Consider the following 12,638-nt stretch of genomic DNA (forward strand, 5'->3'; position numbering starts at 1 on the left):
AATTCCGGTTCCAGGCAACTTCAGGGTTTGCTGGGGACAAGGGCCGGGTTAGACACCCCCCCACACACACACCCACACCAAAAAAAAAAAGCCTGAGGTCAAAGCGCGTACTGGCAGTGCAGAATTGCTCTGGGTTATATTGGGGGGCGGGGGAGGGTTATGAACACAGCAGCCGGAGATGGTGCAGAATGAATCAGCAAAGCAAGGGCGCCCTCTGCTGGGTATGGAGAGCCCGGCAGGCAGGTTAGAAACGAAGCCGGAGCTCAGGAGCCTGCTTGGAGTGTGGGAACCCCACAGGGAGAGTCCGCCCTATAGGAACAGCGTGTCCCCTGTGCAGATGGGAACGGAAGAGCCACTTAAAATTAAAAAAGAAACCACCACCACCTCCCTACCTACATACAACGATACCTGGCCAGCTGCTCCCTTGGCGGTTAAGACGGGCGTTGGCACAAAAATCGCCCAAGCCCTATTAGATCTGGTGTGTAAACAGCCCGGCTACCAAGGGGGAAGGTTAGTTAACCAACCAGATCTGGGTGCAGGGCCGAGGAGCACATCCAGGCGTAGGCGAGGGCTCGGCCCTTTCTGGCACCTGAGGGCAGCAGGCTGGGTTCTTCTGAACAATGCGGTCATAAAGGATCACACACAAGGGAGTTGAACTGCTTGGAAACCTGCCTCCCTCCCTCCCCCGGGTGGGTGCTGAGCGCTGGAAACATCCGGCCTGAAAGAAGGAGCCTTAACTCCTGCCCTAGCCTGGGAAGGGGACAGGATTGATTTCTGTTAAAAACACAAACGTGACGAGTCTCTGATCTCCTTCTTCCATCCAGCTGTGCCTGGGTGTCTCCCATTCTCCCCCAGGCATTAGATTTGTAGGTGATTTTAATCTGCAGTTTCAAACTTTCTCGGGTCTTTGTCAGGAAAGTTAAAAAAAAAAAACCAACCCAACCACCCCAATCCTGCCAAGTCTCCCAAGGACATACGCCTTATTCGGTTAAAGCAGAACTGCCAATGAAAACTAACTCCAATCGACTCAGGCTGCCTCGAGTTTCATTGAAGTCAGAAAGAAACTTTTTCAAGGGAAGGGTGGGGGGGAAGCCCTGAGAGACGATTAAAAAATGGGATCTGGCCGTTGTAGGATTCCTGGAAGGTTCCCCCGGAATGGCGTGACTACAAGGGAGCCTTTAGCCTCAGTTTAGTTTGCCAAGGAGTAGATCGATGCTGATCAGACCGTGGTGTGAACCAGGAGCCGCTCCACGTCGGTAGAGAGGTCAGAATCGGACTCTCTCCCGCACAATCCGCCTCTCTTCCTTACAGGAGGCTGAAACCCTCGTTACAAAAACCGGATTTGTGCGTGGTCTTTAAGGCCTCAAAGCAAAGAAGCAGGGATCTCGTGTGGCGCCCAGCCGGGTTCCTCGGGGAGCTCTCTGGCTTGGTAGAAGTTAACCCCCCTTGAAATCCTGCCCCCCCCCCCGGGAACCGCACAAACTGACTTACCAGGTCCCGCGAATCCTTCCCCTTCGCCTCCTTTACCCCGTGCGCAGCCGGAACGGCTCAGCCCCCCCCAAAAAGAAACTATATCCCGGTAAACACGTGATCCAATCCGGCTCCGAATCGCCCCACAAGGCAGGTAAATCCCGGGGCTAGTCCAGAGCTCTCACGACGCGGGGGAAATCCAGCTCCCTGCCCAGCCTGGCTCCCGGGCTTGTGAAGCGGCGCCGAGGGAAGCAGCCTTATTCTTGAGTGCTTGGGAGGCGCTAGCGAAGTTTTACCACCACCACCACCCCCCGCACATTAGCCTGGGTGGAGCCTGAGAGAGGAGGCTCAGCCAGCCTCGAAAAGCCTCCCAGCCATGCCGAGTCAGCAGGGAGATTGGAGGTGACGCAACTCTCACACCTGCCCCGCGCCGGCCCATTTTCAGTAACTCTTTCGCAACCCGCCCGGCTTCTGCAGCCTCTGCCTTGTGGTTCCCCATTCCGCCTTCCAGTAAAGCGCTGCCTGTGCCAGCTCAGAACTCTCCTTCTTGCTACACACGCCGCAGGGGGGCTGCAGGCCCCGGGGTGCTCGGCGCTGTACATAAACCTAGCGGAGAGGGTTAGCCCTGAAAAGTGTATCAGCTGAATAGAGATGGAGGAGGATCACATCCTCATTGTACTCCTGGGAAACTGAGGCAGAGAGAGAGGAAATGCCTGCCTGGGGTCTCACAGGGACAGAGCAGCAGAGGTAGGAGCTGACCACAGAGCTCCTGGCCCAGGGCCTTAAAACAGGCCCCTCCAATAGCCAGTGGTTCTCAACGTATTTGCCATTGTGAGCCACATAGGCAGCTCTCTTTGTGTGCTATATGGGCTGCGTCCACACACTGTATCAGCGGTTCTCAAACTTTTGGGCTGGTGACCCCTTTCACATAGCAAGTGCACCCCAAATAAATGAAAAACAATTTTTTATATGTTTAACACCATTATAAATGCTGGAGGCAAAGCCGGGTTTGGGGTGGAGGCTGACAGCTCACGACCCCCCATGTAAAAACCTCCCGACCCCCAGTTTGAGAACCCCTGCACTATATTTTATATATATATACACACTACCTGTATGGCCCTTCACAGAGGCTGCAGCTGGGTGCTGACTGAGCTGCAAGCAGCCCACGGTCCAGGCCGTGGGATGAGAACCACTGCTGCAGCACTTTCAGTTTCTCATCATAACTTAGCTTTAAAGGGACAGTCAGCTCAGCTAGAGCAGAAAAAAAAAAAGACTGCCAAAAAAAAGAGAGAGAGAGAGCTTTTGCAGTTCTAAGGCCAATAGAAATGTTGCTACATTTGGTTTGGCTAATTAAGCAAAGTTGTGTTAGATCAGGGGGTGACCAGACAGCAAATGTGAAAAATTGGGACGGGGGTGGGGGGTAATAGGAACCTATATAAGAGAAAGACCCCAAAATTGGGACTGTCCCTATAAAATCAGGACATCTGGTCACCCTAGTTAGATCAAAGCCCACAGGCTCAAGGACACACACATCTATGCCCTGCAGCGAGACCGACTGCAGCTTTGGGGAGCAGACAGGGGATGGTGCTTTCACAGGCTCCACCCACTCATCTCCCAAAGGAGGCATCCTCTCTCTTCATACTGTGCTCCGCCCTCTTTTGGGCATTGATCAGCTGTGAAATAGTTCACAGCCTTGCCGTGGAAAGGGTCATTGTCAGATTTCAGGGCTAATGCCCCTTGGGATGGCATGGGATAGTACACCCTTCTCTTAGGATTCGGGGGACATCGCCACCTGGGTTACACTCAGTTCTCATGTTGAAGAGTTTTCTCTGTAACCATAAGGCCTAGGGAGGTGTTATTTGTATTGCAATAAAGGCCCATATTCTAGAGCACTCGCTGGCAGAAGCTAAGAGAAAAGTGGCATTGCCTGGGTCAATCACCTAGCACTAGTGCAGGAGAACCAGGAGGTGAAAATGACTAGAAACAAACATGAAACTGACTAGCCTGGCTTTAGGATACCCTAAGTGAAATGCAGAAGGTAAACAAACCACAGCAACAGGGGAAAGCAAATCAGATTGTGAAATATATTTAAGGCTGAAGAATCTAACGTCCTGTCCTAACGTAAGTTGTACTGAATTACACCCAGCAGCCCCAGTCATTGCGCGAGGTGCTGGAAAAACACGGAACAAAGAGACGGTCCCTGCGCACCAGAGCTTCCAATCCAAGTATAAAAAAGAGACACCAGTGGATACAGACAGGGGAGCACAAGGACATTTTTTTAAATCTGATTTTTAACATTATCCTGTCCCTTTAAGACAGGGCTCCCTACCGAGCATGGCTAATGCAGGGACCCCTGATGTAACACAGGGGAGAGGAATCGTAAGCCAGGTAATCTCACATTGGAGGCTGAAAGCAGCATTTCTACATGGAGCAGGGGAGAGTTGATCTGCATGGGCCTTCAGAGTCCCTTTGTGCAGCCCTTAAACCCGGTGTCCTGGCAAACGGACTATAGGGGACAGTTGTTTGCCGTATTGTTGTAGCTGCGTTGGTCCTGGGATATTAGAGAGACAATGCTTGGGGGGGGGGAATATCTTTGATTGGACCAACTTCTGAGATGAGCTTTCCAGCTCCACAGAGCGCTTCTGCGGGTCTGAGAAAGGCACCCAGAGTCAATGTCACAGCTCCAGGCCACAGCTGGCCTCTGCTCCTTTTCTTCCCCCCACCCCTTCTAAATAAACCCTGGTGTGTCTGCCTGAAGGATGCCAAGCAGCTGGGGCCGGGGATTTGCCAGGGCAGGGTGGGAGCCTGTATGATTTGCATCCTCCCAGCTCCACAGCCTGGCTGCGAGGCAGGGGCAAGGAACCGCGGGCCGGACGGAGCAGAATGCATTTTCCCTACAGCCCCGTCCACAACCCAGATGCCTCCCCCCACTCCCACAGGATCCATGGAAACTCTCTGGATTTCCCCTGTGAAAGTGGGAACCTGGGGCGGCGCGGGGTTGGGGGGAGGGGAAGCTGTCTGTTCTACATGTAAACGGTCAGTACTCCTGGGTTGCTGGGGATGGAGAATCGGGTCCTCTGTCCACAGAAGAGCGGTTCTCGAGCTCCCCCACGTCCATGGACTTCTCCCAGCCTCCCAATATGCCCATCTCTGCATTCTACTGGCCGGATTTCCCAAGTGTCCCTTGCCTCCATTGTTCTCAGTGGGAGAGGTAGGGCCAGGGGGGAGATTTTCTATTGTTCTCAATGGGGGAGGGGATTCTCCATCTTTTTCGGTGGGCGCTTCTGAGCGGAAACCTGGCACCTGCACCCATCTCCCTTGGGAGCCTTGTCTAGACTCCCCCGGGCGATAAGAGCTGAGGTTACCCACCTTCCTCCCACTAATACCTTTGACAGCTGGAATCAATTGTAGCTTAGCAGGTGCCAAGGCAAAGCCTGTGATAAAGCCTAGAAGTTCAGTGTGAGGGAGAATTAGGGAGGGGGGGGCATTTGCTTTGAGAATCTTCTTCTGGTCTGGTGCCCCCTCTGGGTGTCACATTTGCCAGCTTTTCTCAGCAGCTGCGAGGGCGAGGGACTTCACTCTTTTCTTTTTTTAACTAGGAATTGAGTTTCTCCCATCACCCCATGACTCTGGGAGCTGGGGCTTTAGGAAAAACCCAGAGACTGCAGCCTGATGCAAGAGGTGACAGCAGGGAGAAGCCAGGATTCCCATCAGCTCAGGGTTTTGTGTGTTTAGTTGATTGTGTTGCCCTGGGAATCCTCATTAACGAATAAAGTCAGACTGGGGCATATTTGCCTGTACTGCATCAGAGGCGTTCGAGGGGGAAGTGTTCTTCAAACTGCCCGTGGCTGAGGAGCTTTGGGAGAGAGAGACTCTCAGAGGAGCAAATGCCTACAGAGATCCCGTTGGCAGCTGCACGAAAGCCGCCTGCAATCTGATTATCTGACCTGGGCCGGGGATTACGCCCATCCGCAGCGCGCTGGCCACACGAAGCAAGCAGATTATGCAACCCCCTTCACCAGAATCCATGGGGCTGTGCTCGCAGTGGGGAATGGGTGCCCTCCGCAGCCCCCCCAAGCATGTTGAGCACTTCCCAGAGCACCCCAGTACGTCTCCGGGGCATGGTCTCTTAAGGAGTTCTCCAGGCACAAAGGTCCCCGATTGTATGAGCTTTAAAGAGTCTGTTTGGGCTGGGAGTTCCTCTGACACCCCCAAATCTTTAGGGGGTGCCTGAGAACCCGGCCCCCTGAAGGGAGGGTGGAATCCCAGTACTCACTGGTTTTGGGAGGGTCCCATAAACAGCTGGGCATCCAAGCTCTTTTGTCTTGAAAGAGCGAATCCCCGGCTGATCTCAGCCTTGCCAACGCTGGTGTTTTGATCAGGCGTCTCAGTGTATTTCCCTGAAGCCCCAGCTCCAGGAGTCAGGGGGCGATGGGGGAAATCATGGTTTTCATTAAAAACAAACAAACAAAAAAACTCCCACAGAGGCCATTTCTAGCCCTCGTGGCAGCAGAGAAATGCTGGAAAACGTGACCTGAAGGCAACCCGCTAGGCGCTGAACCCAGAAGGCAAGGGCAGGGTGGGGGGGGTGGGGAAACCCAATGTTAATTAACTAAAACCTCCTGATTTTTAAGTCAAATCACATGATTTGGTCAGGCCGGGATCTGGGTGTTGGCGATGCAGCTGATGTGCAAAGGGGCTGGTCTCATGCTGGCAAGCTCAGACTAGCCCCAGGGTGAGTACAGAGAGGGCACCAGCCGGGCAAGCGCTCTCTGTACTCCGGGTGGGTCACCCCCTGCTCCGCAGCCGGACACAGGGCCTGTTCCCAAGCTCATGAAGTCGCTGGGAGTCTTTCCCTGAGCTCCGCATCAGGCCCATGGCCAGCCAGGTTCAGTTCCCAGAAGAGACCCCTGGAGAGACTGGAATGAGGCATTGCGGGGGAGGGTCTCACCTTTGGGTCCCTGGGCTGGGGGTGCCTGGTGGGGCGACGTCAGGGACCTGTGGGAGCAGCCAGTCCAACAGTGGCCAGAATTGCTGCCCCACGGTCACCATTGCAACCCCTCCCCCTTGGAGCCCCTTTAAGGCACTTGCTGTTGGGTCTCATTGCCAAGCCCTTAGTCACTGTGGGGAGAAATTACCCTGGTGAGTAGCCCCATTGCAATGCCCTGTGCAACTCAGGTGAGAAATAGCTCATCGCTGTGAGTAACAGGCTGGCAATCTAGCCTCCCCCACAGGCCTCTGCTGCCCCGAATCAAATCCCCCCCCAGGCCCCTTGCCTGCCCCCATGTGCAGCGCCCCCTGGCAGGCCCTGTCAGTGGGGTGGGGGGATTATAGCCCCCGGGGGACAGACCAACCATCCCCACATTTCCAGGGCTGTCGACACCCGTCTGCGTCCGTGGAAATGGCCAGTCAGAGCCGTGTGTTTCCTTGACGTTGGTACCAGGTTTGGGTGGCTCCTAGCAGCGGGACTGGCCTCCCAAGGCCGGCAGTCCCTGCGTTTGGGGCCTCCCATGGACCCAGGATGGCCAGGGCAGTGCTGGGATAGGAGGGCGTTAAGGGGCTCGACAGGACTGGTGACCCCACAGCGACACCCCTGGCACCTGTCTGTGCAGAGGGCACAGAGCCCCCCATGCCCAGGCAGGGCATTTCCCAGGGCTCTGTGCCCTGCCCATCCACAGGTGAATTGAGGTCAGGGAGGAAGTGGAAGTGGAGTCACTGAGTCAGGATGAATCAGCAAGCGAGGGGCTGAAAACAACCCACAGGCTGGGCAGGCAAGGTGGACGGGGGGAGCGGAGGAGGGCACTGAGCACAGACTGACCATAGTGTGTGGGGGATGCTCCCAGATGCCAAGGGATGGGGATCATACCTCCATCCAGGTGACCCATGGCTGAGGGCCAGGAGCCCCCTGCTGAGCTGCCCCAGCATGGGGGAGACCAGCACAGCAGCAAGCTAACAACTAGCTCCCCTGGACCGGCCTGGCAGAGGGGGCATCCCAGGCACTGAGCCGGGGCACGGTACCGGAAGAGGAGAGATCGGGGCCAGATGCCACCAGCAGCACCTGTGCCCCCAAATGCTGCCCAAGCAGAGCTTTCCCTCTCTCAGCCTTTCTACTGGGGGCGGTGGGGGGGCTGTGAATGGCATGGGGGGGTTCTCAGAATGAAGAACATCTGGCCTCAGACCCCAGCAGCTGTGCCCTCTCCCCACCCCGCCCCCGCCTCCAGCGCTCACAGCCAGCGGGCGCTTGGGACGCAGGTAGGCACTTGGGAAAGCCGTGGGTGGCGAGTGAGCAGGAGCTGCCAGTTCCCAGCAGAGCGAGAGTGGCTGGGTCCGGGGCACCGGGGGGAGATGATCATTCCCCTTCAGAACTGGAGTCTTTGCGGGCGGAGGGGGCTGGGAAGGCAGCAGGGGTGCCCCCCCTCTTTGAGTCCGCTGCTCTCAATGGACAGACCCCTGTCCCCTCCCACAGGCTCTGGATCCAGCCCGCAGTCGTGGGGGGAGGTGGTGGGCATCTTGTGCCTCCCTCTGGAGTGGAGATCAGCCCCCTTTGGCTAGCAGGGGGGCATCCATGTGTATAATTGGGGGGGGTCTGCTGCCCCCCCGCCATGGTTGGGGCACCCAGCTCTGTTTGACCCATGGAGGGAGGGCAACATGGCTGCCCCAATGAGGGAGCACCATCCCGCCCTGCCCAGAATAGGGTGTGATGTCACCCCCGCCCCCAGAGACGGCTGAGCCGCCCCCGGGCACTGCGGGGAACCCAGGGGCAGGAGCTGGGAGGTATTTTTAGCTCTTCCCAGTGTGTGTGTCAATTCCCTGCATGGCCGGGATGATGCAGCTCGCGGGAGGGACCCTGGGCCGTGACGTCCCCGCACCAGTATCTGTGGAGCCGGGTTGGGCTCCCCAGGCTGAGTCACCATAGCGACTCCCAGCCACCGCAGGCAGGCTCGGGCGCAGGGCTGCTTGTCACTGCTCCCTCGCTGGGGAAGGGAGACGCCAGAGCCATGCTGGCCGGAGAGCTCGGGGGTAGGCGGGTGCTGCTGACACCAGCTGCCAGTCCTGTGCCCCATACAAAGCATCTCAGTCCTGATTTACAGCCCTTCCCCAGCCCCACTCCCGGCCTGGACTCTCCCACACAGCCCTGCGAATGCACCTCACTCCTGACTCGCAGCCCCCTGCTAACCCAGCCTTGGGGCCTCACCTGAGCAGTCATGGGGCAAAACTAGGTGCAACCACAGACAAACCCCCCCATGAGCAAGGAAGCGGGGGATGGAGTGGTTGGGTTTGCTCCTCCTGTGCCCAAAGTCACCTTCAGAGGCAGGTCTCCAGGGTGACGCACTGTCCCTTCGAAGCGTTTCCGCTCGGACCTGGTGAGCAGGAAACCGAGCTCCCCCAGGCAGGGGCCGCGCTGCCGTCACGGCTCCAGGTGCAGACCCGTACTTGGCTGCATCAGGTCCCCGCTGGCAGCGCTGGGGGGTGAGGCCAGGGGCTATTCTCAGAGCCATGACGTCATTGCTCCCATCTGGGAGGCCAAGTTTTCCATCTCCGCTGGCACAGGCCGGGCACCATTCATTCCTCAGTGCGTCTGCTCCCCTTTCGGCTCATGGACTCACAGGCTGAGGTCCTCCGGGGCCAGGGCTCCCCTGTGCTGGAACAGGGACCTGGGTTCGATTCCCCACCCCAGCTCCCGGCCGGAGACAGGAGCTCTGGGGAAGCAGCACCCGGCTCAGCAGTGTCTCTTTCTAGCTGAAGCCAAGGCAGTGAGGGGAGGGGACACTGGCTGGGCCCCTTGGATGCTGGGGAGCCCCTGGGGAAAGGGAATCACATGCCCAAGTGGAGGCTGTAGGGTTGGCCCTGCAGGGGAGTTCACCATTTTGTTCCCAGGTCCTCCCCACTGGGGATCTCCTGCCAGTGCCCCTCAGTCCTCTCGACCCACAGCCCTGGGCTCCCCCAACCCCACAGCTCTGCTGATGCTCTTTAGGGCTGACCCAAACCCCACCTCCTGGGACAGTCTGCTGCAGGGCAGGCGGTGGTGCCCCTTACAGCTGCCTCATGTTAACTGTCTCTATCCTTCTCCCTCTCCTGGGACACATGGCAAGACCACTGGAGAGCATCCTGCTGGCCCCTTTGCTGGGGAGCCCCCGACTGGGTAGCAGGACCCCCTAGCAGTACTATTGTATGGGACTGGGGGACTGCCCCGGCATAGCAGAGTAAGCCCACCCACCCCGGAGAGTGAGCTGGCCTGCCTGGGTGCTGCAATTCCACAACCCTCTGCCGCAGTTTCCGAGGCCCTGGCGCCAGTGCTGATGGGTTCAGCACTTCCTTGTCAGCCCAGGAGTGTTGTCTGCCAAGGCCAGCCTCCTGCACCCCAGGATCTGGGCATGCTTTGCCGACGTGTGAATGTAACTTCACCCTCCCTCCACCCCCTGTGAGGTGGGGGTCAATAGTATTAGCTTTGCATTACAGGTGGGGAAACTGAGGCATGGAGAGTGGGTATGGGAGAGTGACTTGCCCAAGGAGAGTGATCAGTGGGTCACACAGATGGGAATGGGGCCCAGGAGCCCAGTCTCCCAGTCCTCTTCTACCCACTGCACCATCCACCCTCCCAGAGCTGGGAATAGAACCCAGGAGTCCTGATTCCCCACTCGGCCCTGCTCTAACCACTAGCCCCTACTCCTCTTCCAACCCTGGGAACAGAACCCAGGAGCCCTGACTCCCGCCCTCCCCACTCCAGCCACATGACTGCACCGCCCCAGGGGGCTGCTTTACCTAGCAGCTCAAGGAGAGGCGCCCAAGCAGCTGCCCAGATCCCACCTGGAACCCCCCATCATTTTCAAAGGGAAGGGGGGGACTGGGCATGAATCCACACACACGCCCCCGCCGCCCCCATGAAAGCAAAGGAAGTCTCTGAGCCACGCTCGCCAGACTCCCGGCAGATGGGTCTGTCTGTCTCTCTCGGGCTGTTTGGCGTCAAACAGCACATCGGCTCTGTGGGCAGGCCTGGCAGATGCTCTCCGCCACCACCCCCACCCGCTCCGGCGCACGCGCCGAGCCAGCTCTGCTTCCAGCCAAAGCCCCCGGCCCGGCCTGGTGGCCTTTTCCCGAGCGAGCAACGGGCTGGAAGCACCCAGCAGGAGGCACTGGGCGGGCGCGAGGGGAACACAGATCCGCATGGCAGGGCCAGGCAGAGGCGATGGCTGGGGCTCGTCACAGGCCAAATGCCCTTGGATCCAACCCAGCGCCAGTTACCCCAGGCCGGCTGCCCTGGACTCTAGCCCGTGTGGGAGCAGGATCGGGGCTGGTTCCCCCCGAGCTGGGACGGGGCCTGTACTGCGTGTGCAGAGGGACTGCAGGGTGAGCGGGGAGATCCCGGGCGCTGGGGGCTCCGCAAAGATCTCCAGAGCGCCAGCTCCAGCTGCCCGTCACAGCCAGGCCTGCCCTGGTAACAAAGGACCAAGGACTCAGGGAGTTCAACCCACCTCTCCCGTGGCCAACGGCTCCGCTCCCCTCCCCGTCCCTCTGCCGTAGCCCCGGCCCAGGGAACCAGCTCCCCGTTTGCAGCCCTGCCAGGCAGAGACCCAGACAGGGCCCGAGACAGATCGAAGCAGGCCAAGCAGCCGCCGGAAGAGTGACGGCTATGGAAGGAGGGGGAGAGAGATGAGGGCAGAGCCGTGCCCCTCCACCCCGCGGGGTTCGGGCAGCACTTGGCTCAGTGGGGCCCCAATCCGTTCCGGAGCCCGTCAGTGCTAGCACCACATAGTGCAAAGGTCACTAAAGCCAGGTACGGCCTAGGGGAGCTCTGTGCACAGCCCCGCCGGTGCCCCTGGCCCCTACCCGCAGCCCCCTGCTTCTCCAGCCCTGCTCCCCACCATAGCCCTGCTGGTGACCTGCAGCCCCCCTGCTATCCCAGCCCTGGGCTCTCCCCAACCCCCCAGCTTTGCCAATGCCCCTCAATCCCGCCCCACAGCCCCCTGCTCCCCCGGCCCCACCATAGCCCTGCTGGTGACCTGCAGCCTCTCTGCTATTCCAGCCCTGGGCTCCCCCTCCCACAGCCCTGCTGGGACCCACAGCTCCCCTGCCAATGCAGCCCAGCCCCTGTTTCCTGGCCAGCCTCCACGGCGGGTTTCTGATGTGGTTGAAGGTTCAGTTGGGGCGAGACCCGTCGAGCTCCCTTCCTCTTTGGCCTTGATACAAACAAGCCTGAGGCCCTCAGCGAGGGGGCATCTCTGCACCCCCCTCAGCCCCATTTCACACAAACCCATTCCTGTGCGGGGCGGGGAGGAGCTGGGGTGACCCCCCCTCCCCCGGGGTTCCCTGTGCCGGGGCCTCCCCTGGCTGGGAACCCGAGGCTCCTGCTCGCCTGCTCTGTTGGTTTTGGCAGCTGCAGAAGGATTTTCCTCCTCTTGAGTCATTCTCTGCGGTGGGTTCCCGTAACCCCCCCAGCTGCGTTCCTCCCATGGCCCCTGGGACTGGGAACGCCAATCATCCTCCCCAACCTCCCCGCCCCGTCCTCCTGCTCTGCCGGAGGCCGCCCTGCTCCCTGCCGGGGACGGCGGCCGGGGGCTGAGCCCATGGCTCAGTCCCCGCCATCCCGGTTCGGTCCCCTGCTTTGCATCTGGGACGCCCCAGCCCAGCTGGCCCCCCCGCCCCTCCCCCCGCCAAGGGTGGGGAGAGCAACTTGGGCCGCATGGCTCCGGGGCCTGGCCGTGGGACAGGGAGCCTAGCGCTGAAGCCGGCAAGGCTCAGCCGCCACAGACAGTCGCTCCCACGTGAGACGAGGGGGGCGGGGGGGGGGCCAGGCCCAGCCAGCAGCCTGATGGCTATAGGCCCAGTCGCAGGCACTGCAGAAGCAACGTAGGGGCCGCACGTATGGCAGGGATGGGGGGAGGATGCCCAGCGCCTCCAACGCCCGCCTGCTTCGCTTCACCGATGCCACAGGGTGCTTGGGCCCCTACCAGTGGCAGAGGCAGAGCCAGGAAGGTGCTGGAGACGGGCACAAGGCCCCCAGAGTGACACGTTCCCCCGACAGGTGATGCTTAGGGCCCCATGAACACAGAGGGGCTGGGCAGGGGGTTCCAGCAGGGTTTGTCAGCTGCAGGGGAGGCGAAGAGACCCCTGGCCCAGGTCACCCCCTCCGCCGCCTGCCTGGCTCCCAACCCCCCCCCCCATGCGCC

At 59.5% G+C, this 12,638-nt stretch overlaps 1 protein-coding gene across 4 annotated transcripts in view; it reads right to left on the reverse strand.

The window, feature by feature from the left end:
• Positions 1-2,699, reverse strand: part of MIDN (midnolin) — a 34,075-nt gene extending 31,376 nt beyond the window's left edge. Inside the window, exon 1 of one of the 4 annotated variants that reach the window (XM_044998422.1) lies at positions 2,580-2,699. Coding sequence is in view for 1 of the 4 variants with exons in the window: in XM_044998416.1 (XP_044854351.1) it covers positions 525-630 (106 nt within the window). In the remaining 3 variants the exon portion in view is untranslated. The other 3 variants (XM_044998417.1, XM_044998416.1, XM_044998421.1) reach the window with 3 other exon arrangements.
• Positions 2,700-12,638: the final 9,939 nt, after the last annotated feature.

This window comes from Mauremys mutica, chromosome 24 (assembly GCF_020497125.1).
Source record: "Mauremys mutica isolate MM-2020 ecotype Southern chromosome 24, ASM2049712v1, whole genome shotgun sequence".
NCBI classification, from domain to species: Eukaryota; Metazoa; Chordata; order Testudines; family Geoemydidae; genus Mauremys; species Mauremys mutica.